Source organism: Trichosurus vulpecula, chromosome 4 (genome assembly GCF_011100635.1).
Source record: "Trichosurus vulpecula isolate mTriVul1 chromosome 4, mTriVul1.pri, whole genome shotgun sequence".
NCBI lineage: Eukaryota > Metazoa > Chordata > Mammalia > Diprotodontia > Phalangeridae > Trichosurus > Trichosurus vulpecula.
This window is the reverse complement of record NC_050576.1, coordinates 218,020,581-218,047,584: the sequence shown is the minus strand read 5'-3', so window position 1 is coordinate 218,047,584 and position 27,004 is coordinate 218,020,581. Positions and strand designations below refer to the sequence as shown.

Sequence of the window (27,004 nt, the reverse complement as noted above, 5' to 3'; positions counted from 1 at the left end):
GACTGCCAAGGCTTTGGACCTACTGGCTGATCAGGCCACCCAAACCAGAGAGGCTGTACTGCAACATAGATTGGTTCTTGATTATTTGCTAGCAGAAGAGGGAGGTGTTTGTGGGAAACTCAACCTCTCTAGTGTTGCATGAAAATAGATGATAATGGACGGGCTGTAAAAGAAATTACTAATAGTATCAGGAAACTAGCACATGTCCCAGTTCAGACATGGACCAGTCCATTCAATTCTTCTTGGTTTGATTGGTTCAAGGGTTCCTGGTGGAAACAAATTATTGGAGTCTTCCTGCTAGCATTATGTGGCCTATTCTTGTTACCTCTATGTATACCCTGTATTATACAATTGGTTACCAAAATTGCCATTCAGGGTATGGGGGCGGTATATTTTAATGAAGGAGGGAGGGTAAAAAAATGTTGATTGTAAAAACAGATGATGGGAAAGATGATGAAGAATGTGAATTAATGTTAAAACAAATTGAGAATAGGAGTAAGAAGTGTGGGAGCAAAAATCCAAAAAGGGGGGGGAAGAAGTTTTATGAGATAATATTATTGAATCATTATCCCATAGACTAAGGCTGGGATATAAAGTTATATTGTATCTTTGTGGGATAGGGTCCTAAGATGTTTTAAAGTGATATAAGAGCAATTAGGTATTGATACAAATAGTGTAATTAATCCCTGGAACTAAATCAGAGACATTTTCAGTTTAGGGAAAGGAATTTCAAAGTAAGTCTCTTTAGGAGAGAAGTTGTAGAATAGTTATGTATTGATGGAAAAAGTTAAAGGTGGATTTGAATTCATTCTATCATCTAAAACATAAAGAGAAAAATTATATGGTTCAATTCTTTCAGATCAGGTATAATTAGAGAAGAATAGAGAAATAGAGGAGAAACTGATGCAAATGTGTTAGAGCAGTAACTTATGATCTTAATGGGAAGATTTTATGAACAAGGGAGGAAATGCATGCAAGCTATTTAGAGCTAGCTTTAAGGATGTTCCTGAAGCAATGTGACTTTATAGTCACCAATTATTGGAACTTGTCATTCAAAGACTTAACAGGACTGTTAACTAACTGTTTTTCTGAGTCTAACTCCAGGTGTGAGTATCAAGGAAGGCTGACCCAAGATGGCAGCAGCCCTGTAGGAGGCATGAGCTGCAGGTATGATTTCTTGGCAAAGTTGAGGGGGCAACTGTTCAGCATGCACTGAGGTGGGACCGTCTTGACCTGATGCCTCAACTGAAACCTGGCAGACTAGGCCTGGCTCAATGCAGCTTGCAGTTTGACACAGCCTCTGCCTGGAGTTGACAGGAAGCTGGGGAAAATATGGTCCCCTTACTCTAACTCTTTTGATGGCAAATTTCTATAATCAGAAGGTTTTGTAAATCTATTAAAATAATTGATTATGGAACATCTTAGATTACTCTAGGACTGGGACTAGCGTTAAGTTAGGTTTTTTTTCTTGGAAATGGTATGGAGACAATTAGGTCAAGGGCTTGTGAGAATATTTTGATCATCCTCCTGGTGAGGAAATGTTAATGTAAAGCATGTTAAGTAAAGTATGTAAAGAGTTAATGTAAAGTATGAGGAACTGGGTTCTGATGTAAAATTTCTTAAACATGGCAATTGGCCAAAGTTCCAATTTTGAATTTGTAAAAACTATCAGGGTATAAGGATTAGAAAATTGTGCCAAAGTAACTTTTGTAGGAGAATGGAAAGAAAGCTGGTTCCTACAAGAAGGCAAGAAGAAGATGCTGGAGATGGCTGGAACAAATACCAAGGGCCAGAAGACTTCACTGATGTTCCCTGCCAGACAGCTTATGGGAAGAGACTTCTGAATCTTAAAGGGACAATTGCATTATCGTTTTCTTTTCGGTCTCTGTATCTGTATTTACAAAGGGGACTGCCCCCTTTGATTTTTCAATGCCTCGATCAATCCTTCCCATATTTAAGGGGGTGATGATTAAGGAGAAAAATTCAGATGAGAAAGAGAGTAAGGGAATATTAAAAATGTGGAAACAAAAATTTGAATAAAAGAAGAGGGGGAAATTGTAAGAAATGGGAGGAGGAGTTTTGTTTCCACAGAACTAAAGGTGTGCTTCCCCGCCCTCCCCCACCCCAGCTTTAGCAGAGACCAGGCCTCAAGGTCGGTCAGGTGAGAGGTCAGAGGCTTGTATGCATGTGCATACTTTTTGAGAAGGCAGTCTAGGGAGTTAGAGAGGCCAAACCCACTTGAACCTGTTCAAGCTTATCTAGGGTCTGGTCTTGGTCAAGAATTCAGGCCTACTGATTTGCATCATTTGCATATGTTAAAGAGGGAAAGTAGGGGAAGTAAAAGAATATAGTTTAATACAAGGAAAATTTAATTAACTTCACTTTTGCTTCTGTATCCTTATTATCCTATTTATATAAACTGTATAACCTAGGAAAACTATGTAAAAACAAAGATTGTAAACTAACCATGACTCTAGCAGGAGTGGAGGGAATGGTTACCCCTGCTCCTGCAGCTGCATCAGTGTGTTCCCCTGAGCACTACACCTGCTCTCCCGGGGAGAGCGTAATAAAATGCCTTCCTCTGCCTACTCTGGTCCTGAGTTCTTTGGGTGTGAATGGGCAAATCACATGGGTTTTCCTAAGGTCAAGTGAAAGAAAGCAACAGGCACTGGAAGCTTGCCAGGCTTACTCCTGGATCTTGTCTTGGGGTGTCCTGTGATCCCCACTGCGATGTTAAGAGGGCTACCACTCTGGATTCCCTTGGGGAACCCTGTGGTCTGCACGGCCTTCTTAAGGGGACATCACATGGGACTTCCGGCCCTGTCTCGGGAGCCTTGTGATCTTACTGCCATCCTAAGGGGGCATCACTTGGGTCTTCCTTAGGGTCTGACCCCTAGGAGGCCCTGTGACCCCCACAGATTAAGGGATGGCTACCACTTGGTCTTCCTCTGGGAGTCCTGTGGTCTGTACAGCCTTCCCTAGGGATTATCACAGGGTTCTTCTTCAGGACTTTGGCCCTGCCTAGGAAGTCCAGTGATCCCCAAAACCTTTTTTCTCACAATTCAGAGTTACCAGAGAAGCACCAACATCTGAGTTATCAAAAATGTGGGGGCTGTTTCAACAGCTTGCCCAGAGTCTTGTCACCCACACTCTGTCAATGAGTGTGCCCCCAAAAGTGAAATGCTAACCTTCCAACACATATACCCTGTTCAGGACCCTGAGGGCTGGGGCTAACTTAGCATTTAGGGTGTGGGAAAATTCCTCAATCAGCAGCACCATATTATATACAAATCAATCACTCCTGATTGTCTTAGTGCTGAGAAACACTCCAAGACAAAAAAGATCCCACTTTACCTGCCCCATTCAAACAAAGGCCAGACTGTTAAAGGCACTTGATAGCCTCAGCATCTCAAAAGAGAAGAACAGCAAAAAATCCTTCTCTGACTACCACGACATGTTGCTATCCCAGGAAACCCATGCTTGGGGAAACAGTAATGGCCAACTGCTTTCGGTGTAAAAAGCCTGGCCATCTGGTCCTGAAAGGGCCAGATAACCATCCACTTCCTGGGCCATGCCCCCTCTGCTGCCAGAAAGGTCACTGGAAATGTGACTGACTGTCCACAAGGAAGTCGAACCACGGCCACACAACACCTTGCATTCTGGATCCCTTCGGGTTCAGAATGACAGACCCCTGGGGTCAGTCTGGTTCCTTCTTTTGACATCACTATGTATGAGCCTGGAGAGGTAAAAGGTTGAGGGGTGGTGGACACCCCAAAATATTGACGCACTGGGTCCTGCCGAAAGAATTCGACTCAAGCCTTCTCAGCCAAGGGAAAAGACAAAGTTTATTAGGGATTCACCACAATGGGCTGTCTTAAGAAATCCCCCCCTTTGTGACGCCTGTTTCCACAAGCGGGCCAGATTCAACCTACTGAATTAGATTGAATGTGAGCACCTTCATGGAGGCAAGATGGAGATTATATACACAAAGACTGTAGGAGGGATTGAGGGGTGGTCTGGGGTGACTAGAGGAGGGGTTTAGGGAGGGTCTTGAGGGGAAGTCTAAGGAGGACCAGGTGAGGTCAGAGTCCAGGAACCAAGAGAATAGAATTAAGGGCAGGAAGTTCCTGAAGGAATATCAAAGGTTGGGAAGTAACTGAAGGCATGCATATCTAAAGCAACAATAGAGGGAGAGATCTGGGCCCAATGACAATGTGAAGCTTGTGGCCCTAGGGGAAGGCCAGATCCAGCAGGAAGACTCAGGCACAGCTCAAGGGGGCTCCCAGAGACTGTGCCCTCATCAAGCCCAGGGCAGAAATCTTTGTGGAGGGTAAGTCAATTAACTTTCTGATTGACACCAGAGCCAATTATTCTCTCCTCAGGCATTATTGGGGTCCCACTTAATCTTCAACTTTATCCTTAATGGGATTGATGGCAAACTCAGGGCCCTAGTGCCCTAAAAGTCTCTTTCCCTTATCTTTAAATACCACAAAACCTTCCCTTATCTTGGACCTCGAGGGGGGAGCATCCTGGGTCATGGGGTCTCCTTGTCTCCCTTATCTTGCGTCATTCATAGTCCTCAACCTGTGTCCTTATCTTGTAAGACTTATCCTGTCCCTAAACCCCGAGCCCCATAAGAAACCTTAAAATCAGCCTGCAGGCTGTATAGCTTTTTGTCTATACCAGTCTGGTTCTTTCCCTACATCAGTACCTTTATTGAGCTCCTTGCTAAATCTGTGCATTTGAGTCAATAAAGCTCCCATTGGCTACAGAGAAGGGCTAAGTGAATGCTTTCACATTTGAACCTGCTCTCCCAGCTCTGACCTCGTCAGTAACATGGTAGCGCGTGGGGTTTAGCAGGTGCATGCACGCAGCACGTGCCTGGCAGGTGGATTAGCATCCCCTCTTCAACCCTATAGCAGGGCGGAGGAGTTGAGTCTCACATTCTCCACAAGTCTGATTCCATCCTCTGGAAGCAGAAATGCATTTTTTTTTTTTGCCGGGGTCAAGCCATAGGCCAGGCCTTTCCATTCTGGGAATCTCCTACCCTCCCCCATCCCCACACCCTTTAAAATATGTAGCGCTATTGCGACTGGCTGTTGCTAGGAGACGGATCCCGGCGCCAGCCGGAAGTAGCCCGGTGTGACAGGTTGTCGGTCCCGCCTCTTCCGTCGCATCCCCAGCCTGAGGGCGGAGGCAGGGTCTGAAGGCGGGCTCGGGGGCGGGCAGTTCTAGGAAGTCGCGGGGCGGAGCGGGGCTTTGCGGCTGGCTTCGGGGAGCGGAGGAAACGAAAGCTAAGCTGGGTTAGGAGCGAAGAGGAGGGGCTAGGGGAGGATGCTCCGTGGGCGGGCAGCTGGGCTACTGCGTTCTCACTGAGACCCCTCTGGGCTCGGCGGAGGTCGCTGAGGCTGCAGCGGCGGGGACCTCGCGCTGTTCCTTCCCCCACCCCCACCCCGGCTCAGGTGAGGGGCGCGCGGGGCCCGGGGGGCGCGTGCCGCCGCACCTAGCGGGGCGTGTGCTGGTGGGTGGGGGCGGTGATCCCGGCGCGTGCCCGAGCTCAGACAGGGAGGCGCGTGCTGGGGCTTCTTCCCAGGCTCTCCGCCCCCGGGCTGTACCCCGTAGCTATGCGCTAGGCGCCTTCTGGACCAGAACCGCCCCGGTTGCCTCCCGATCCCGGGGTTTAGCGGCCGGGTGGACGGGCGGGTTGCAGGTGACGGGAAGTCCCGACAGATCCGCGTTTGTGTTTCGTAGCTGGAGGCTTGCTTTCGCTTCCTGCTCCCGGCCTGTCCCTGCCCTGGAATAGTTTCGTTTTCCTCAGGCGCTGACACCTGACAGACCCTGAATGTTTCCGGTCGGGCGTCTGGAGGCGGGGGTGGGGGTGGGAGATGGGTACGAGCCCGGAACCTATTAGGTGTTTTCGATGTCCGCGAACCTCTCCATTACTCTGGCCCTTCCTCGGGGAAGGAGGTGAAACGGCAGCCCCACATCTCTTAAGTGCTTCTAGGATCATAGGTTTATATGACTGTAGAGTTTGTACGTTTTATTAGGAAGGTGAAGTATGTGTGACCTTAGGCAAATCCCGTATCTCTCTCTTAGCCCCCCCTCCCTTCATATCGAAAAAGATTACAATACCTGTAAGTATCCCGGGATTGCGGTGAGATACATATGACAATGCATGTAACGTACCTTACAGATGTTGATGATAATATGGAAGGTTTGGCTCCAGGTGCCGTGAGAGCAACGAAAGCGAGTGATTGTGTCTCACGTGTATTTAATGCAGTAAGGTTTGCAAAGCATCTTCCTCACTATAACCCTCTGAGAGAGGTACGGGCAAGCCGTCCCCCATTTTATTAACGTTATAGAGGCTCAGAGGAGTTGACAACATGTGATCACGCAGCTAGCGGATGTCAGAGGCAGGCTCCTCCTCCAAACCTGACCCCCTCTTTAAACCTGTCCCTTCCCACCTCCCCGAAAGAAAGAAAAACGAAACCCCTTTTAACAAATCTAGTCCTCCTTTCACCACACCTTGCTGGTTCTGTATGTATGTATAGTACAGTGGGAGCCAGTTCTAAATCTATGATCCTGTGACATTAAATGGGTATAATTAGAGGTAAGATGTGAGAGTGCCTTATGAGTTAGAGTTAAAAGGCAGGAGATAAAGACTTCCAGCTGAGAAATATGGAATGCTTCATTGATTTGCATCATCTGAAATGTGCTGTAATTGTAACTTTCAGTTTCTAGTGGAACTCATTCTTGTATAGTTTTATTTACGGAGAAATGAAACTTAACGAGTGATGTGATCACATGACATTAGTTATTTAGCTGACTTTTTCATTCTCAGTCTTCCTCTTCCTCGAAGACCTCCTAGGGGTAAAGCTGCGCTTTCTTGAGGTCTTCTTTCTCCTGGAACATGAAGTGCCCTAATTGTCACTACATCTCCAAAGATGAAGCTCCCAAGTTCTGCAGCAGCTGTGGGTGGAATTTGGTTCCTTCAGTCAAGCCACAGAGTAAGGACAAATGGGTATCATGCTTGGGGTGGTCTGGAATGTGCTGAGGATTGAAGTGGTTGAATAGTGGCATGGAGGAGTAATTCCAGACTTTTTTTTTTTAATATTTTGTTTAGAACATCGGGCTGAACATGTACATGTGCATTAATATAGAATTCAGGATTGAGAATTATTTTGAATGGATAAATTTACAATGTTTCATGGTTCCTATTTTCTTGCAACTGCTATAGAAAAAATTATTTTTTTCTCTTCACAGTTTTAATCCTGGGAAAGAACTGTTTTACTGTCCAAATTACTTGAATCTTTGTGTAGTTCCTTAAAGCAACACATTTCAGTTTCATTTGTCTTTTACCTCCTGGTACTAGAAACCAAAAGAAAAGATTATTAGTGAACCGAAGGTTTACCTAAAGCTTATTACTTAGGACAAGGAAGTTTCCCCAGGGAAGGGCTTTTGTGAAAAGGCCTGAAAAGTCAGTCAGATTCAGAGGGGCATTAACCCTTCCTGGTTTGCCTCAAAGGGGTATAAGTGAATTCAATCAACAAACATTTATTGTGTGCCAGGTACTGTAAATAAAAATAAAATTAAATAAGAGGAATAGACTTTGTGGCAATTGAGCCCTTAACCAAAAATAGTTTCTTCTTAGTCAGTTCTAAATTGGTGATGCTATGTTCCTAAATGTAGGAGAATTTGGCCAGTGAGGGGAGATAAATGGGTCAATTAGAGAGGATTGTGTGTTTGAATAAATATATGTGCATATGAATACTCACATATATACATATGCACACAGCTTGACTTAAAAAAAATCGGTCCAAATTTATTGTCAGATAGTTGGAGTATAAGGTCACTGAATTACTAAATTGTTCTTTTATTACAATAATAATAATAATAGCTAATAACTGACATTTATCTAGCGGTTACTGTGTGTCAGGCACTGTGCTTTACAAATATTACTTCCTTCGACCCTCACAACAACCCTGGAAGAGAGATGCTATTGTTACCTCCATTTTACAGTTGAGGAAACTGAAGGGAACAGAGATTAAGTGACTCGCTGAAGGTCGAAGAACTTGTAAGTGGAAAAAATAGAACTGGAACTCCAAACTCAGTAGTGTTTTTGCTGTTTCAGTAAGAAGAGTACTAATTAAATCCCTAACCTCTCAGGAATTTACTGTTACCTTCTGACATTGGAACAATATGAGTGCGACATTTTACTTTATTTGACCTGCTCCTTTAATACCACTGATAAGTCCTTATTACTAAATTAAAGCATCCAGAGGAAGGCAAGGATTGTGAAGGGCCTTAAAATTATGCAGTTTGATAGTTTAAAGGAACTGGGGGTGTTTCTTCTGCAGAAGAAGATATGCGAGAGCTATTTTTTTTTTGTATTTGAACCTTTGTCATGTGGAAGAGGAATTAGGTATAGCTAAATATTGCATTGAGTAGTGTGTGAACTGGGAGTCAGGAAGACCCACCTCAGATACTTACTAGCATTATGAGCCTGGCCAGGTCACTTCATTTCTCAGCTTCAGCTTCCTCGTCTGTTTAACAAATAATACCTACTTCTCAGGGTTGCTGTGAAGACCAAATGATTTAATCCGTATAGAACACTTTGTAAACCTTAAAGCACTCTTATAAATACCAGATACTACTATTATCATCATCATCATCATGACTAGGCATGTCTGCTTGGCCCTAGAGAGTAGAACTAGAAACATTTGGAAGTTACAAAGAGGGAGATTTTGGCTTAAAACAACTTTTTTTTTTAATTGAGCGGAGCTATCCCCAAGTAAAGTGGGCTGCTTCAGGACAGGACAGTTTTTCTCTTTGATAGAAGCCTTAAAGCAAAGGCTGGGTAACTACTTATTGTATGTGGATTCTTTCTTGTTCTGGTGTAGGTTGTGCTAAATGGCCACTGAGATTCTTTCAAATTTTGTAACTTAATAAATAAAAGGAAAGATTAGTGCTTTGGTGACAGAATGACTTCTCTGCCCAACTCCTGGCTAAGGCCATTGTGAAGTAAAACGGTCAGAAAGGTTTCTTGTGAGTTTGTTGAGTGATCATATCTGCTCCTTATCCGTTTTTTCCATTTTTGTTATTCAGATTGAACTCCGTGGGGTCTATGCCTATTAGTGGCATTGCTAGGTCAAAGGGTATGAACAGTTTAATGATTTCTCTTAAATAATTCCAAATTGTTTTCTAGAAAGGTTAGATAATTCATAATTCTATCAACATTGGGTATGTGCCTGTCTTCCCAGTAGCCCCATCAACATTGACTAGTTTCATTTTGCCATCATCTTTCAAAGGATTTAAGAGGAACTCATAAGATCATTGGAAAAGACCCTGATTTTGGGAAAGATTGAAGGCAAAAGGAAAAGGGGATGGCAGAGGATGAGATGGATAGATAGTGCCTTGGAAATAATGGGTATGAACTTGGATTTACTTTGAGAGATATTGGAGGATATCAGACATCACTGAACAACAAACAACACAAAACTTTAATGTGCATTTCTCGTATTTTGGAACAACCTTTCATGTAGTTGTTGATAGCTTACATCTTTCAAAATCCTTTATTTATATCATACGACCACTTATTTATTGGGGCTCAATTCTTCTTCTGGAATATATCTAAAACATGTACCATTTAATTATTATTTTATTATTTTTAATTATTATTTAATTATTAACAGCACCCTTGTCTCTTATAACCATCAGATAGGACACAACAAATGGGGTGTTTCATCTGTAGATGAATGTTACCCCCAATTAGAAAGCATTCTGCTCAGTAGGAGTTGATTCAAGATTGTGAAAGCTGCTCTTTTATAAAGGGTTCCAATTTCTTTTCCCTTTTCCCTAATTGGACATTATCTTTTTTTTAATGAAAGATGCATAAAATGAATTCTGTATGTAGTTGAATATTCTATGAATATTTGTAGGAATGGGTACCTTAACTTGGAAAGATCCAAGAAAAGCCTAGAAATGGGTTTTGTGGGTGGGGATCACATGATCTAGAGAAGAATGGGAAACCTACCTAGAAGGGGGAAAGTTGGGCTTTCTCTGTTCAACTCAGCCAATATCCTAGGTACTGGGGGATTCAAAGATAAGAAGTAAAACATAGTCTCTGCTTCAAAGAAGTGAATAGATGCAGTGAAAGGAAGTCAGACCCATGTACAAAATGATTATACTATAAAAGAGGTGATGATAATACAAAATCTACAAGTAACTATAATACAAAATAAACACTACAATCATATACATAGTAGGTGTTGAATTAATTAATTGACCTGATGGGTATATCATAGAAGTACTAAATGTGTAGAGATTCAAAACTGCCTGTGGGACAGTTCTATGGAAAAACTTGAATGCTTTATGGAGGAGATAGGATTAGAATTGAGTCTTGAAGGAGAAGTAGGATTTTTGCTGATGAAGATGGAGAAGCGTGGGGAAGGGTACATTCTGTCTTTTGCTCTTGTTTGACCCTCAGAGGCTTAGCAGAAAGTCTAATCTGTCTAAGATACTTTCAGATACTTGAAGAGAATATAATTTTTTTCTCATCTTCAGACTAAGCATCCCTAGTCTTTTAACTAATGGTCATATGTCATGATCTGTAAGTTCTTTTCCTTAGATAGGCTAGGTCCTTCCTAAAACATGTGTCTGGAAGTGAATACAGTTTTTCCAGTTAGGGCAGAGTGCATTAGGGCTAAAATCTTCCTCGTTTTGAACTCTGTGTTTCTCTTTTCGTTTAAAAAAAACTTTTTCCCTTCTGCTTGTCTTAATGCAGTCTAAGGTTGCATTAGCTTTTTTTGCCTGCTACTATTGAATAAAACTAAGCTTGCAGTTCTCTAAAACCAAAAAACCTTTGTCTTCCAAACTTTGTTTAGCCAATACTTTATGACCCTATACTTCTTTCACTGATTTAAAAACAAAAACAAATGTAGGACTTACGTTTCTGTAATTTGCATAGGAAACTGCATCTTTATTAGATTTGGCCCAGTGTTGTAGCTTACTTGGGATCTCAGCTCAGTTGTCCATTATTTTAGCTGTCCCTTCCAGCTTAGTGTCCCCTGCAAAAGTGAACAGCGTGCAATATATGCCTTCATTTAATTCAACAATAAAATTTGAACAGATTAGGATTGAGTATGGGCTTCTGGGGTACTTTCAGAGCCTTCTAGGTAAATAATGATTTGTGTCCTATCATTCATTCACTTCTGAATCAACTTAATTTTATCAACATCTTATATGTATGTCTCCTTGTCCAGTCTGTGAAATGCCTTGCTGAAATAAAGGTATACTATATCTGAGGGATACTCCTGATCTTATACCAATTTAGTAACCTCATCAAAAAGATAGTCATGATCCTGTATCTTCTTCTTTCATCTACTTTTTTCTCCTACTGTAACTTTAGGTTTCTCTTCTTAGGTTTTTTTTTTTTTTTAGCCCTTAGCCTTTCCTGTTAACCTCAGGGCTTTCATGTTCCTGAAATTATTCATATAGGATTGCCTCATACTTTTGGATCTGTCCTTCTTTATCTACTTTAGCTTTTTAAAAGTTTTAATTGTATGAGTTTATTGTGTATTCATATCAGGTCTTTAGACCATTCGCCTCCTTTCCTGTCCAACCAGAATTGAGAAAGGAAGTTCCTTTAATTTATTAAATAATATTTGATGAACTAGGGTAGGGGATTTGAGATTCATTGATGAAATTGAGAGGCATTTTGAAATTTTACTGAGGAAATAGACAAGCATACCCCTTTGGGTATGGGTTACTCAAGAGCTACATGTTGAAATTATTATTGAGGAGATAGACAAACATACCCTTTGGGTATGGATTATTCAAGAGCTAAGAATGATAAAATTAAATGTTAGAATGAATCAAACAGTAACCTGAGAAATGATTTACAAGTGAGGTTGGTGATCCAGATCAAGTCAAGTCACAAGCATTTATTAAGCATCTATTATGTATCAGGTGCCATACCAATTGTGGGTTATACAAAGAAAGGTCAAATCAATCTGCTCTCAAGGAGCTTGCAATCTAATGAGAGAAGACAACATGCAAATAACTATATGAAAACACAATATTTGCAGGTAATTTTGGAGATAAACTTGAAAGGAAGGCACTAACGTTAAGTAGAACTGGGAAAGAACCCTGTTATACATGAGGGGAAGGGTTGACCTCATTAATTTGGATACAAACATGTATTTTGCGCCCATTTATGTCTGTATGTGTTGTTTTCTCGGGTGAAATATAAGCTCTTTGAGGACAGGGACTTTCATTTTTGTTTATAGCTCCAGTATCTCATACAGGGCATAGCACATAGCTGCTTAATAAATGCTTCCTTGATTGATAGAAGATGGCATTCTTGGTTAGCCAGTGAAAATTTTATATTGAGAATTTTCCTCAGCTGATTTTTTTCCCGTATCATAATTTGCCTATCCCTTCTATAGAGAATGGCGAATCCCAGCTAACTTTGGAAGTGGACATAGAATGTGGAAAAGAACTTAAAGGTGAAGACACTCTTCCTTTGGTGATGGATACTAGTGACCATTTACCTGATGAAAATCAGGAAGTCCATCCAGATAATGCCCACTCAGACTTTTCAGGGACTACACAAAAAGTGAGTATGATTTTACTCTGTTTTGTAAAGACTTTTGGCTTATCTCCAGAGAGCTCCTTATATTTTTCCATGTATAGTTTTTTGGTAAGCTCATTCACCGATGTGGTTTCTTTCTTTTAAAATAAATTTATTATCTATTTTAACACTCATTTTCAATAAACTTTGAGTTCTGAATTCTCTCCCTCCAGGCTCTCCCCCACCCATTGAGAAGGCAAGCAATATGATGTCAGTTATACATATGAAATCATACAAAATATATTTCCATATTAGCCATGCTGTAGAAAAACCAAACCAAAAGAAAACATGGAAAATAAAGTGAAAAAATTATTCTTCAATCTGTACTCAGAGGTTATCAGTTTTCTCTCTGGAAGTGTATAGCGCTTTTCATGATGAGTCCTTTGGAATGGTCTTGGATCGTTGTCTTGATCAGAGTAGCTAAGTCTTTCAAAGTTGATCCTCATTACAAGCTGTTACTATGTACGGTATTATCTTTGTTCTACTCACTTCACTTTGTTTAAGTTCATATAAGCCTTCCCAGATTTTTCTGAAACCATCCTGCTCATCATTTCTTATAGCACAATAGGATTCCATCGTAATCATATGCCACAACTTGTTTAGTCATTCCCCGGTTGATGGACTGATGTGGTTTCAATAAGTACCTGAGCAAGATAAGCCTTGGTTATTGAATTCCCATCCTAATGTTTTTCTCTGTGATACTCATTCACAACAGGTTGTCTCCACTTAGTCCTTTTTTAGGAAATTGTAGAGTCAGAGCAAAAGTGGCAGTAGCACCATTGTTTCCCTCATTTTTTCATCTTGAAATCTCTGTGCCTTTATCTTGAATTATTCATCCTTGTAGAGCTTTGTCCCCTACCACCCTAAGTCTTTAAACATATTTCTTTTTTTAACTGAATTTTGTTATTTTCAACTGTGAGTTCTCTCTCTTCCTCTTCCCTTCCCTCTCCATTGAGAAGGCAAAAAAAAAAACACCTTGTACAAGTATGTGTGTTCATGCAAAACAAATTTCTGCATTAGCCATGTCCAAAAAATAAAGAAAGGAAAGAAAAAAAAATCTGGTTCAGTCTGTATATTGAGTCCATCAGTTCTTTATCTGGAAGAGGATAGCATATTTCATCACGAGTCCTTTGGAATTGTGGTTGGTTATTGTGTTGATCATAGTTACTAAAACTTTCAACGTCTTTACAGTATTTTTGTCGTTGTATAAATTGTTCTCCTGCTTCTTTGCACTTCATGTTGCATCAGTTTATACAAGTCTAACCAGGTTTTTCTGAAATCATCCCCTTTATCATTTCTTGTAGCCGAGAAATATTTCATCAGATTTATAAATCATAGCTTGTTCACTCATTCTCCAACTGATGTTCATCCCCTTGGGTTCCAGTTTTTTGCTTTCATGAAAAGAGTGCTATAAATATTTTTATATATGAGTCCTTTTCCTTTGTTCTCTTTAGGGTATGGATTCAGTATCAGTAGTGCTGGGTCAAGGGGTGTGCACAGTTCAATAGCTTTTTGGGCATAGTTGATTTTCAGAATGGCTAGTTCACAACTCCACCATCAGTTACCTTAGGGTACCTATTTTTCCACATCTCCAGCATTTGTCATTTTCCTTTCCAATCTGATGGGTGAGAGGTGGCACATCAGATTGTTTTAACTTGCATTTTTTCTAATTGTTATTTTCATTACCTGAGATGATAGCTTCTCCTGCCTTTTTTACTTCAGTTTAAGCACAATAGATTCTGCTGGAGCACCTTATTTTAACTATGTGTATATCTTTCTGTTTCAATTCTGTTTCTTAAAAACAAAATATTGTTGGATTCTGATTTCTAATCCATTCTGCTTCCTCTTCCATTTTATGGGTGAGTTCATCCCATTCATACTTACAGTTATGATTGCTGTGTATTCCCTCCATTCTATTCTGTAATACTTTTTCTTCTCTTTTTCTCTCCGTCTATCTTCTCTTTAAGGGTCTGGTTTTCTTTTCACTAATGCCTCCCTTAATTTACCCTTGTTATTCTTCCTTCCCCTTTCCCTCCTTATTTCCTTGTTGGATAAGTACCCGATTGCGTATGTGTATTCTTCCCTCCTTAAACCAGTTCAGATGAAAGTGAGGTTCAAGTGTTGCCTGCTCCCTCCTTGTTGTATAAACTTCTCTTTGCACACCCTATTTATATGAGATAATTTTCTTCTTCAGCTTTCTTCTTTCCTAGGGTGTTCTTCTTCCCCACCCTTTCCATTCTTCTTTTGAGATTATGAAAATATAAAGAATCACTCTATCTCCCTCTATGAATCCTGATGATGATGGAGTTCTGAGGGGTACAAGTATCATTTCTCCATATAGGAATGGAAACAGTTTAACCTTGTTTAGCCCCTTATGATTTCTCTGTTATGCTTACCTTTTTTAGACTTTTCCTGACCCCTGTATTTTTATGTCATATTTTTCTAGTCATCTCTAGCCTTTTCATGAGGAATGTTGAGAAGTCCTCTATTTTGTTAAAGGTCTATTTTTCCCCCTGAAGGATTATAGTAAATTTTGCTTGTTAGACTATTCTTGGTGTAAGCCTATTTATCCTTTGCCTTCGGAAATATCATATTCCAAACTCTCTGTTCCTGTGTAATGGTGGCTGTTTGATTTTGTGTGATCCAGCCTGTGGCTCCATAGTATTTTCTTTCTGACTGCTTGTAGTGGTTTTTTTTTTTTCTTGTCGTGGGAGCTCTGAGTTTTGGCTATAATATTCCTGGGAGTTTTTGTTTTGGGGTTTCTTCAAGAGAGGACTAGTACATTCTATGGATTTTTACTTTGCCCCTGGGTTCTAAGGTATCTGGATAGTTTTATGATTTCTTAAAATATGATATGTCCAGACTCGTTTTTTGTTCATGGCTTTCATGTAGTCTGCTGATTCTTAAATTTTCTTTCCTCAATCTGTTTTCCAGGTTAGTTGTTTTTCCTGTGACATATTTCATATTTTCTTCTGTTTCTTTTTTTCAGCCTTTTGTCTTTATTTTATTATTTCTCGATTTCTCATGGAGTCATTAGCTTTCAATTTGCCAATTCTGATTTTCAGGGAGTTAATTTCTTCTGAAAGGTTTTGTACCTATTCCCAAGATTGTAAACTTTCTTTTCATATTTTTCTTTCCTAGCTCTTGCTTTTCCCAATTTTTCCTCTACTACTCTCATTTGATTTTTAAAATGCTATTTTAGCTATTTCAAACTCTTGCTTTAATTCTTTTAAGAAGTCTTTTGGGCTTATGTCCAGTTCGCATTTTTCTTTGAAGTTTTGCTTGTAAGTATTTTTGAGTCATTCTCTTCTTCTGTGTGTCTTAGCTTTCCTGTTGCTATGATAGATCTTTATAGAGGTATTCTTTTTGTGTTTACTCACTGTTCCAGCCTATTTCTGGACTTTGGTCTCTGTTAGTGACAGGTTCTGCTGCATTCTGAGGGCTGTGTCCGGCCTTAACTTCTCTCCTTTCATGTCCCTTTTCTGCTTTCATAGCTCAGTCTGGGGGCCTGCAGACTTTCAGTGCTTCCACAGATCTTTTGTCCGGCCTCTTGGTCTAAACTCTTCGAGTTCTCACAAGTCTCTTGACTTCCCTTGTACTGCTGGTAGAGCAGACTGCTCATTCTCTGTTAGCCTATTAGGAGACTCTTTAGATTCAGAGAGGTTGAGCTGTTGGTTTCCCTTTGGTCCAGGATTCTTGCCGTGCGCATTCATTTGCAGGTTCATAAACAAGACCAAGGTGGGGAACCTCTGGCCTTAAGGCCACATGTGACCCTTTAGGTCCTCAAGTGGGGCCCTCTGACTGAATCCAAACTTCACAGAACAAATCCTTTATTATTTATTTGGATTCAGTCAGAGGGCCTCGAGGCCTTAGGTTTCCCCACTCCTGCTAGACTAGAGGCTAGAACAAAATCTCCATTCTGTTCCTGGGTTCAGAGCCACCTGCTGCTTTTTTCTTCCCTAACTTGTTCCTTGCCCAGTAGCTAGCTGGGGCCAGTGTTCACAATTACTTCTCTTTGCCCTAAGCCTGTGACCTGGAACCACTTATTTGGGAAGAGACCTTCTAGATGACACTCATTTCTGCACCAACCTTTTGTTCAGATGTCTCTTGGAACACTTTCTGCCTTGGTATTCCTGTCCTACTGCCCTTTCTCAGCCCTTTTTAAGTCCCTGGGTGATGGGTGTTCACGTACATTCCTGGCCTGGCCTCACCCCCTACATCTCTCTCTCTGTCTCCCTAAACTGCCCTGCACTGGGAAAATGACTCATTGTGACTGTTTCTTGACTTTCCTGATCAAAATTCTGACTAGTACATTTTCTAGATCTTTATCAAAGTATGTAGTGGGTGAGTTAGGTTGTAATGCTTCCTCTCACTCTGCTGTCTTTATTCCATTGCCAAAGAACATGCCATTTCCTGTCACTTTCTATTTTTTTTTTTTAATCAAACTAGGATCTTTCTACCCACCTTTGAAGATGATGGAGATTCATTTCCATGGTGCCAAGTCTTTGACTTGACTGTTGTGTCAGTCTCATTTTCCTTCTCTGTGCTTTACATTCCTCTCTATGTTTACATTTACCATTCTTTGAATTTTCCTAAAAATGGATTTGATGATACATAGATTTGTGAGTGCTTATCTTTGAAAAATACATGTATTTATTTGTACTTTGTGATTTCTCAATTAGAGCACATGGGCCTTGAGGATGGAAGTGGGGGAGGGGATGTGTTCTTTTTTTCCTAACTCTCTACAATGCCTCTTCATAGTGAATGTTCAACCAATATTATTAAAGTTGGATGAAGTGGCCGCCATAGTTATTATAGTCTGATCCACTGACTCATTTGTAGTATACATACATTATTATGTGGCATTTCGCAGTATTAGTTAATACTTTAGCTTTATCTGGAGGCAGAATTTGTGGGGTATCATTTGGATTTATTCAGTTAGAGAATCAGTGGAAGAGATCAGTTGATTGCTATTTGCTCTGCTTCAGTAGAGACGATCTAGAAAGTTTTGATTAGCTTATGTTGCCATGACTGCAGGTTAGCCCTGGTAGTATCCAATATTTTGAATCTAGCATCAGTTTCTGGCGACAGACATCTTTTGAGAGATGAAAGGCTAAAACTACCTTTTCTATATTTTTATCCTTGTTTGTATCTAGTTTGGTTCCCTAGGTATTTATTTCAACATTTCCTTCTTTGCTACACAAGTAAGTGTCTTGTTTTTTAGTGTTGCTTTGGGTTAAGACAAAAAAAGAATGACATTTTAAAAAATTATTAAAAGTTTTATCCCTTGAGAGCACTGTCTGTTTAGTGTGACCACCAGCTCATGGTAGAGGATGACATATGACTTCACAATTTTACACGCAGTCTTTGAAACAAGTGTGAGGCAAACAGTGGGGAGGACAAAATGTAGAGTGACATTCAGCTTGTGACTCCTTCGATCAGTTCCTGGTAATTGTATACATTAACGACCTTCCCCTGGTTGCTCTCTTTCTTTTCCCAGTCGTAATTTGTATTGATACTGTGATTGAAAATGGCGTGTTCTTTGAAAGACTTGAAATGCTGTAGCGTGGTATGACAGTGTTCTAACCAATTTTAACTATTCATAGAAAAAATTCTCATAAAACCGGATGAAGAGTATTTGTGAATTCTGTTTTATTCAGTTTACTGCAGTATTTTTCTAGGAGAGCTTCATGCGGGAAGAACAAAAGCCTGAGGATTTCACTTTTAGCAAATATTGCTAGCAGGGAAAATTTTGCAGTAATCCACATAAAATATGATTTTAGTATTTCTGCTGTAGCAAAGTGGCTGTTATCTGTGCTCAAAATGTAGGCTGTTCTCCTCTCTAGAAGAGAAGAGAAAAAGGTGCAAAGAATGCCTTTCTGCTTTCCAGGTAAAGTTCAGAAGATGCAGAGGGGAATCCTGACCATTAGAAGATTACTGAATATTTGTAGCTATGCAAAATGTGAAGCTCTTGCAAAATAGGAAAGAAATGGATGTTCTGAGAAGCCAACAACTGCTTGTCCTGTAAATTATGATGACATAGGACTGTAGGTGTCAGCAGGTGAACAGATCATCCAGTAAGGACTAAAAAAGAAAGCTTTCACTGAACCATTCATTTATTAACAAGTACTTTGTTCTCTGCATTTTCCTGGCAGTAACCCCTGCTGTTCTAACTGCTCCTTCTTAATCTCCATAGCTGGACTATCATCACTGTTGTACCCTCTAACTGTAGATATGTTCTCAAGGATCTGTCCTGGACGCACTGTGTCCTCTCTCTTCTTATTTTCTCATTTGGTGACCTCGTCAGCTTCCATAGGTTTAAATATTGTCTCAATTTAGATGATTCTCACATTTATGTATTTAGCTTTAGTCTCTCTTCTGAGCTTAGTCCCACATCACTAACTACCTATTTCAAACTGAATGCTCTCCATAGCTATATCAAATGCAGAGTGTCTAAAATAAACCTCATTATCTTTTCCCAAAAACCCATTCATCCTTTTAATTTCTCTCTTTCTGTTAAGGGCATCCCCATACTTCCAGTTATCCATGTTCACAAGCTTAATGTTATCCTCAACTCCTCGCCCTCACTCACTCCATTTATATAGTTAGCTGCTAAATCTTGTCATTTCTGCCTCCACATCTCATATCAGTCGTCTTCTTGTTACTTGCAAAATCACCAGCCTAATACTTGTTTATTAATTACTAAAATTATAACACCTCTTACTATCTCAGAGGTCCCACTCCAGTTTATTAGTTAATAAAATAAAACACCCTCTTTTCTCATAAGAATATATTCATCACTTTCCTTCCCTATGCTCCCCACTCTTTACTTATGTGTGTGTGTGTATATATATATATATATATATACACACACACACATATATATATATATATGATGTTAAAAATATGTGTATACACACACAGACACAACATACATACACACAACCTGATCTTTTAGGCTTAAATTAAACATATAGTTAATTATATAATTTATTAGCATAGTAATAAATATTAGCCCAGAGATAGAGATAATTACAGTATTTTAGTGTTGAGAAAGATCACTGCCAGAGTTACTTCAAACTGTAATTCTAACTGCAAATAACTTCTAAAACCTATCCCACCTTTCAATCACTCAAGATGCCAAGTGAAATCTCTTCTCAAGAATTCTTTTCAATCTCTTTGCAAGGAAAAAGTTAAAATAGTTTTCTCCAGAAAAGAAGTTCTCTTTAACTTCTTTCATTCCTCTCTCTTTTCCAATTTCTTACAAGCCATTGATTTTAATAGGCTTCCTAGCAATGACTTCTCCGAGAATGGCAGTTAAAACTCCCCCTTTCAGTATTTTATGGTGCTACTGTCTGTATTCTCTGTGGAAGGGGCTGTTGATGCTAGTGTTATATGGATATGTGTCTTTGTATCCCCAATATCTAGCACAGGGCTTGGCACAAAAGGTTTAATAAATCTTTTTGGATTGTTGGTTGGTTGATATCAGTAATAGAACTGCTATCATCTTGGGGCACATCCAGGGTGTGGCAGAGAATCTCTCCCAAGATTTGTCAAGCTTCATGGCTACTATCTACTTCTGGTGACTGATGCAGGATCAAATGATATTTCCAGAATGAAACTAGAAAGAATTGCTAAAGTGCATGGAGTGTTGGTCAAGGAATTGAAGATTTTGGAGCACAGGTGGTATTTTTGTTACTCCTGCTAATTGAAGGCAAGAGCTTCAGAAGAGATGCAAAAATGGTTGGTTAGAAAACAATTCATTTGAGAATTTGTTCTTGATTTCTGAGCCTCAGTTTAAAATGCTGGAAAGTCATACTTTGGGCCAATGTTGGAGTGTACCTAAGAAGATAAGAATGTATTATCCTAAATATTAAAATACTTTAGATTGCAAAAGAAAGGAGAGAGAGTAGACTGCCTAAGGATATCTTACGAATTTGACAGCATAGAATAAATACCATGTAGGAAGAATATTGCACTTTGCTTGGTGGTGTCTGCCTGTTATCCTTGCTGCTGGGGAGGCTGAGGCTGGTGGATCACAAGCTCAGGAGCTCTAGGAATCCCAAAGCTAGAATGGAACCTTATTTGCACATCAGCCTAGGTAGTCCTTGGTTGTTGGGACAGGAACACCCACATGATCTTTTAGGAGAACTTAAGTAGGCATGATTAGGTAGTAGCCATAACTTCTTGTCCATGCCATTTAAGTACCCCTACAAGGGCTGGAGTTGCAGGGTGTTACACGTGATCGTTGGGACTGTAACTCTTAAGGGCCCAGAATTGTGAATTGTTAGAAGTCAGCTATTCTGTGTGAGTTGGAAATAAAGGCTTTGATGAAACCTGTATCACTGCAGCCCCTAACCTATCCTAACAGTTATTCCTTTGTACTATAAAAGGGTAAAGGAACTCCTGAATCCTGCTCTTATTCTTCAACCTTGAAATATGAAAGGGCACCTTACGAAACTGTGTAGCTTCCTACCATTCATTTTTATGCCCCACTAGACTACCCTTCTGCTATAGTCATTCTTTTTACTTGACTTCAAGCTGACTCTTCTCTGAGTTGCCAAGGCTCCCCTGCTGTATCATATTGGGGCTCAGAGATGTAGTGGTAAAGCCAGGACATTACTTTGACCGTTTGTGGCATGGGAGGTACAGGATCTTTGTGGCCAGTGTCCAGTTAAGGTATTGTTTTATATTGACCACACCCTTTTATTAATTTGAGGCAAGTATCTAGTCTCCTGAGGACCTAATAAGCACACCCAGATTGTGAGCCTAGTTGAGTTCTCTTTCTGCACTTGTCACTTCCCTCCCTATCTTGGCAATATTAATTAATTATGTGATTCTTGGGAACAGGAAATGTCAGAAGTGTAATAGAGAGGAACCTGAAACTGCCCCTTACAATGAGATATTTTTCTGAAACTATGGGGTTCCCTCAGATACAGAACCTAGGAGGCTGAGGTGTTTTTGCACCTCCCCCATCCCCTTATTCATTTGTAGGCACTCCAGGGACTAACAATATCTCAGTGCTTCCTCTTCTACCACCCCTTCCACTTTTCCCCCTTAGAAGTGACAGCCTGAATATTTTGTTTTTGACACTAGAGGTATGCAGAAGACAGCTGTGTACATGAAGACAACAAGAAAACCCCATCAGGCCAAAAAACCCAAACCGGCTGAAGGAGTTCTGAGCTGCAAGAGGGCTGAAGCCAATTGGTTGTCCACACTTGACTGTGTAAGACCAATGTAGTGAGCCTCTGGTAGCAGAGGGCTCCATCAGCAGCTATTTGGCTTTGGCTTCGCAGAGCACTCCGCCCCCTTGTGGCCCACCTCTGCATTAGCTTCCTCTTGTGGCTTGTCTTCCCCCATTAAAAACTGTGAGCTCCAGGAGGGCGGGGACGATGTCTTCATCACTTAGCACAATGCCTGGCACAGAGTAGGCACTTCATAAATGTTTATTGAATTGAATTATTGAGTTTAAAATGTCACTCACATGTAAGGTGAATTGGTGAACCTAGTGCAGATGGGTGTGATAGGATCCGTAACTTGATGGCTCTGGAAGGAACAAGATATTTAAAAAGATGAGCATTGCATTTTTTTTAACTTGGTCCAGACCTATAATTTCATTGGTTTAGGAATCCCCAGTAGGAAACTCCCTGTGCCAATGTTGTTTTGCAATATTTTTGTAGTTGTTCACCTTAGAAAAGTTCTGGGGTGCTAAGAGGTTAAATGATCTATATAGGGTCACACAGCCAGCAAATGTGAGAGGCCATACTTGAACCCAGGTTTTCCTGATTCTGAGGCTACTTCTCTATCCCTTTTACAATGCTGTCCTTTGCATTGTATTAAGGAGATAAATCCAAAGCCTGGGATCAAGGAAGTATGGTGGATACTATTTGAATGAAGATAAGTGGTGGTAGAAACAAGTGATACTTTCATAAATGTATATTATAAATCACCGGGACGGACAGAGAAAATATTTGTGTAACACATAATAAGCATGACTGGGAGACATGATTTAGTGATGGTAATGGACTTAAAGAATTTGGATCTCTTTACTTGTCTTTCCTAAAAGCCAAGTAGCTAATAATTTCCAGAGTTGCCTTTAATCATAATTTTGTCTAGAGAGTAGAGGAAGAAATAATAGGAACTTCTAGGCAAGATTCTCTCTCTTTAAAATCTGTATCTTTTTATTCACATTTTTATATCACTGTTAATTATGAATATATTCCTCCTTTACCACCTCCCCAGCCCTTGTAACAAATTATGAAAAGAAATTAGGGAGAAGCAGTTCATCAAAACTAATGAACACATTTATCATGGCTGAAGGTATATGCAGTATTCTGAACTTGATTCTCACTAACAAGGAGATACTGGTTGCTGAAGTGAAAATGATAGAAATCTTGGAGGGGTAGGGAATGACTACTCTTTTTTAGAATTTGTTGTAGAGGAGAAGAAAGCTAGGCATAGTTTATTATGAACCCTGTATTTTGGGAGAGTAGATTTCAAAGGGCTCAAAGAAATGATATGTAGAATATCATGACCTAAAATTCTGCAGGGGAAGAATGAGCATTCAAGAAAGAAATTCTGAAGACACCGAGAGAAACAATTCCAATAAGGAGAAAAAAAGTATAGTTATATAAAGACTATGATAAGTGTATTATCAGACAACTCAATGACTAACTGGTTTTTAAAAAACGTACAGAAAATAAAAAGAAGAGGAGGCAATGAAAATGAATATAAAAATATAACCTAGTACTGTAAGAATAGTTTCAAGTTTCTGGACTAAAGTCCAGAAAAAAGTTTAGACTCTGTAGCAATGTTGAGGCTGACAAAAAGTCTGATTTCTTTTTTAAGGCTATATTAAGGAAAAAAAGGAGGATCAAGGAAAGGGATAGGACCACTGTTTCAGATATTTGAGAAGAGTCAAAATGGCTGTTTAACTTTTAGTTTGTATTATCTGCCAAGGAATACAATCTTTGAGTGGAAAAACAATAAAAGTGAGTGGTTGGGAGTTGAAACCCAAGATAATAAGAGAGATCTGGGATGTCATGGATGATTTTTAGATCAGTAGGCTAGATGAACTGTACCCCAGGGGACTGAAAGAACTGGTGGATGTGATTGTTAAACTATTGTGGAGAATCTTTGTAAGATTGTGGAGAATGGGAGAATAGTATGCAAATTTTGGGCTAGTGAGCTTAACATTGATTTCTGGCAAAATTTTAGAGGATAATGATAAAGGAATGATTAATGAACCTCTAAAAAGGAACTGGTAATTGCAGAGAGTCAACATAGTTCATCAAGAGCAGCTTGTGCCAGATATTTTTTCCCCTTGACAGTGTTACTAGAGTAAGAGATCTAGGGAATAGCTACAATTTGCCTGTATTTTAGCAAAGTATGACAAATCTCTTGTAATATTACTATGGGCAAATTGGAAATTGTGGTCTAGAGAATTGTATAACTTGGAGTATTTGGGACTGCTGAATGACTGGACCCAAAGATATTCATTAATGATTCAGTGACATCCTAGATGAAGGTCTCTTGTAATTCGTCTTAGTGGATCAGTACTCAGGCCTCTGCTGTTAACGTTTTTGTCAGTGATTTACATAAAGGTATATATGACATGCTGATTTTCAGGTGACAAAGCTAGGAGAGTATTTAGCTAACGCATTGGATGAAAGTCAGGATCCAGTAAAGTCTTGGCAGGCTAGAACTTTGGACTGAATCTAATATAAGATAAAACAAGGACAAATGTAAGGTCCTATGCTTGGGTTCAAAAACTTGTTTTCGCATGTAAGCTAGGGAGATGTGGTGAAATAGTTTATATACGAAAGACATTGGATTTCAGTTCAACAGACAGTACCTGCTGTGTTCAAGATGCTGTGCTAGGTGATAGGGTTGCAAAGACAACAAAGTGCTCTAAAGGCACTCAAATTATACTGGATGGCTAGTTCAATAGCATGTTTAGTAATGTGTGGTACAAGAAGAATGAAGAGGTAGAGCACTGAAAACAGTGATGGGACTCGCCTCTCAGGAAGGGCTTCATAGAGGTAGTGCTTCTTTAGCTGAGCCTTGAATAATGACAGAGGATTCTGAAAGGTACAGTTGAGGCAAGCATGCATTGTATGCATGGGGTATTGCTTCTGTGAATTCACAGGAGATGTTAGATTTGAGGGAATGGTTAGTTGTGAAGGGAAGTAGGTTGAAATAAGATTGGATAGGTTGAAATAAGATTGGAAAGGTGGTTTGGAGCCAGATTCTAGAGGGCCTGATGTTATGCCTATGACTCCTGGCTAAGGAGTTTGTGTTTTATTTTCTGAGCAATGTGGGAGACACTTAAGATATTTGAGCAGGGCAGTGAGATAGTTGGGCTTGTGCTTTTCAAAAATTGTTTTGACAGCTATGTGGAGAGTATATCAGAGAGGGGTGAGACTAGAATCAGGACGACCAATTTGGAGACCACTACAAGTAATCCAGAATATAAGTGCTTAGGGTATGAACCCTACAGTGGTGATTTAGATATAAGGGACAGGTGTAAGAAATGTTATGGAGAATTAAATGAGAAAGGGGTTGAGGGAGTCAGGGATGCCTCTGAGTTTCCACACGAGGGTGACTAGCAGGAGAGTGATGCTCTTAACAAAAACAGGGAAGATGGGAATAGGTGCTGGTTTAAAAGGAAGTTAATAAGTTTTATTTTAGGTATATTGACTCTGAGATGTTTGCAGGACATTTATTAGGAGATACCTAACAGGCAGTTGACAAGGCAATACAGGAATTTAGGGGAGAGATAAGGACTGGATATATGGATTTGGGAATCATCTTCATATGATAGTTCCATCTATAGGATCTTAGGAAATCTCCAGAGGAGAACACGTAGAGGATAAGACTCCTAGAGAAACACCTACAGCTGGAGGTGTAGGGGGTGGGTGATGACCCAGTGAAGGATGCAGAGAAGGAGCTATTGTCAGTCAAATGGGAAGACCAGAAAGAAAGCAGTGTCACAGGAATTAAGGGAAGAAAGAGTGTCCATGTGGTCAACAGTAGGACTAGTTTCAACGAGAATCAAGATGATGAGGATTGAGAAAAAAAATAATTTGGATTTAACCATTTAAGTTGGAGAAAAAGGTTTCGATTGAGTAGTGGGGTTAGAAGCCAGAATGTGAGAGACTGAATAGTGAGCAGGTGGTGAGGAAGTGGAGGCAACAAGTATAGATGATTCTTTCTGGGAGGTTGCAAATGAAAAAGAAGAGAGATAAAGGGTGATAGTTGGAAGGGATAAGACAGATTCGAGAATATTTGTAGACAGTAGTGAGAGTCAGTAGAAAGGAAGAGACTGAAGATGTAGGAGAGCCGACAGCAAGCTTACTATGAGTCAGCAGTGTGTTAGAGGAGCCAAAAAAAGTTAGTTTGCTCATTGGTTTCATGTGCTTTCCTCTGGTCTGAACCCGTCTGATGTATGGTGTTTAGTTCTGGGTGCTGGCAGATATTCAGGGGATAGTGACCAGGCCTCCCTTGAGATCATGCTGTATGAGTATTGGTTGAAGGGCCTAGTGGTGTTTAGTCTACAGGAGAGAAGACATGACAGTGCTTTTGAATTATTTGAAGGGATATCATGCAGAGACGGAATTAGACTTGTTGTGCTTGGCCCTAGAGAGGAGACCTAGAGGTAAAGGAAGGATCTACATATGGAAAGTCTAGTCTGATGTGTTTTGTGAGGGTAGGACAAAAGTTACCAGCCCTTTCAGCCTTCTTGTGATTTACGCAGAATCAAGGAATATAGTGAAGAAAGGTTGAAAGCCACTTCCCCACTACAATTTCATAGTACCATCCCTCCCACACTCTCTCAGCTCCCATGGTGGAGGTGACTGACAGAGCTTGTGGCCCTCCCAGCCACAGGCAGCAGCCCCCAGGAAGGACCCTGAAGTTTACTTTGTAAGCCTCTGATCAGTCTCATGGTTCTATATAGCAGAGATGTCAAATATGCTGCTGCATGAAGTACAGAAGTCTTGAGTGCAGCCCAAACCAGATTAAAATGTTTTTGGGAAATATTTAACAAAATAAATAAAAAATACAACAAAACATGGATAATATTACATTTTAGAACTAAGTTAATAGGTGACCTCCAGGGATTCTTATAAATGGATCAGTGGCCCGAGTTTCTATTTTGAGTTTGACACCACTGCTCTACAGCATCTTCTCCTATCTAAGAGATCCATATCCTACTCCATGTGTTCAAAAGGCAGAGTTGGAAGACTGAACTCTGATGGTTAACTCACAGATTAATCTGTAGGTTAGTTGCATAAAAACTCTGCAAACCCCTTTGACTCAAACTAATCTTGCCCTTCCCTTTTTTCCTGAAGATTTCTGGATAGCTGAAGGCCA

At 40.2% G+C, this 27,004-nt stretch overlaps 1 protein-coding gene across 1 annotated transcript in view; it reads left to right on the top strand.

The window, feature by feature from the left end:
• The first annotated feature begins 6,822 nt into the window (after window positions 1–6,822).
• RNF213 (ring finger protein 213) overlaps window positions 6,823–27,004 on the top strand; it is a 183,170-nt gene continuing 162,988 nt past the window's right edge. The window contains exons 1-2 of the mRNA XM_036754786.1: window positions 6,823–7,007; window positions 12,447–12,616. Of these exons, the coding sequence (XP_036610681.1) occupies window positions 6,911–7,007; window positions 12,447–12,616 (267 nt within the window). The 5' untranslated portion in view covers window positions 6,823–6,910. The remainder of the gene's footprint in view (window positions 7,008–12,446; window positions 12,617–27,004) is intronic.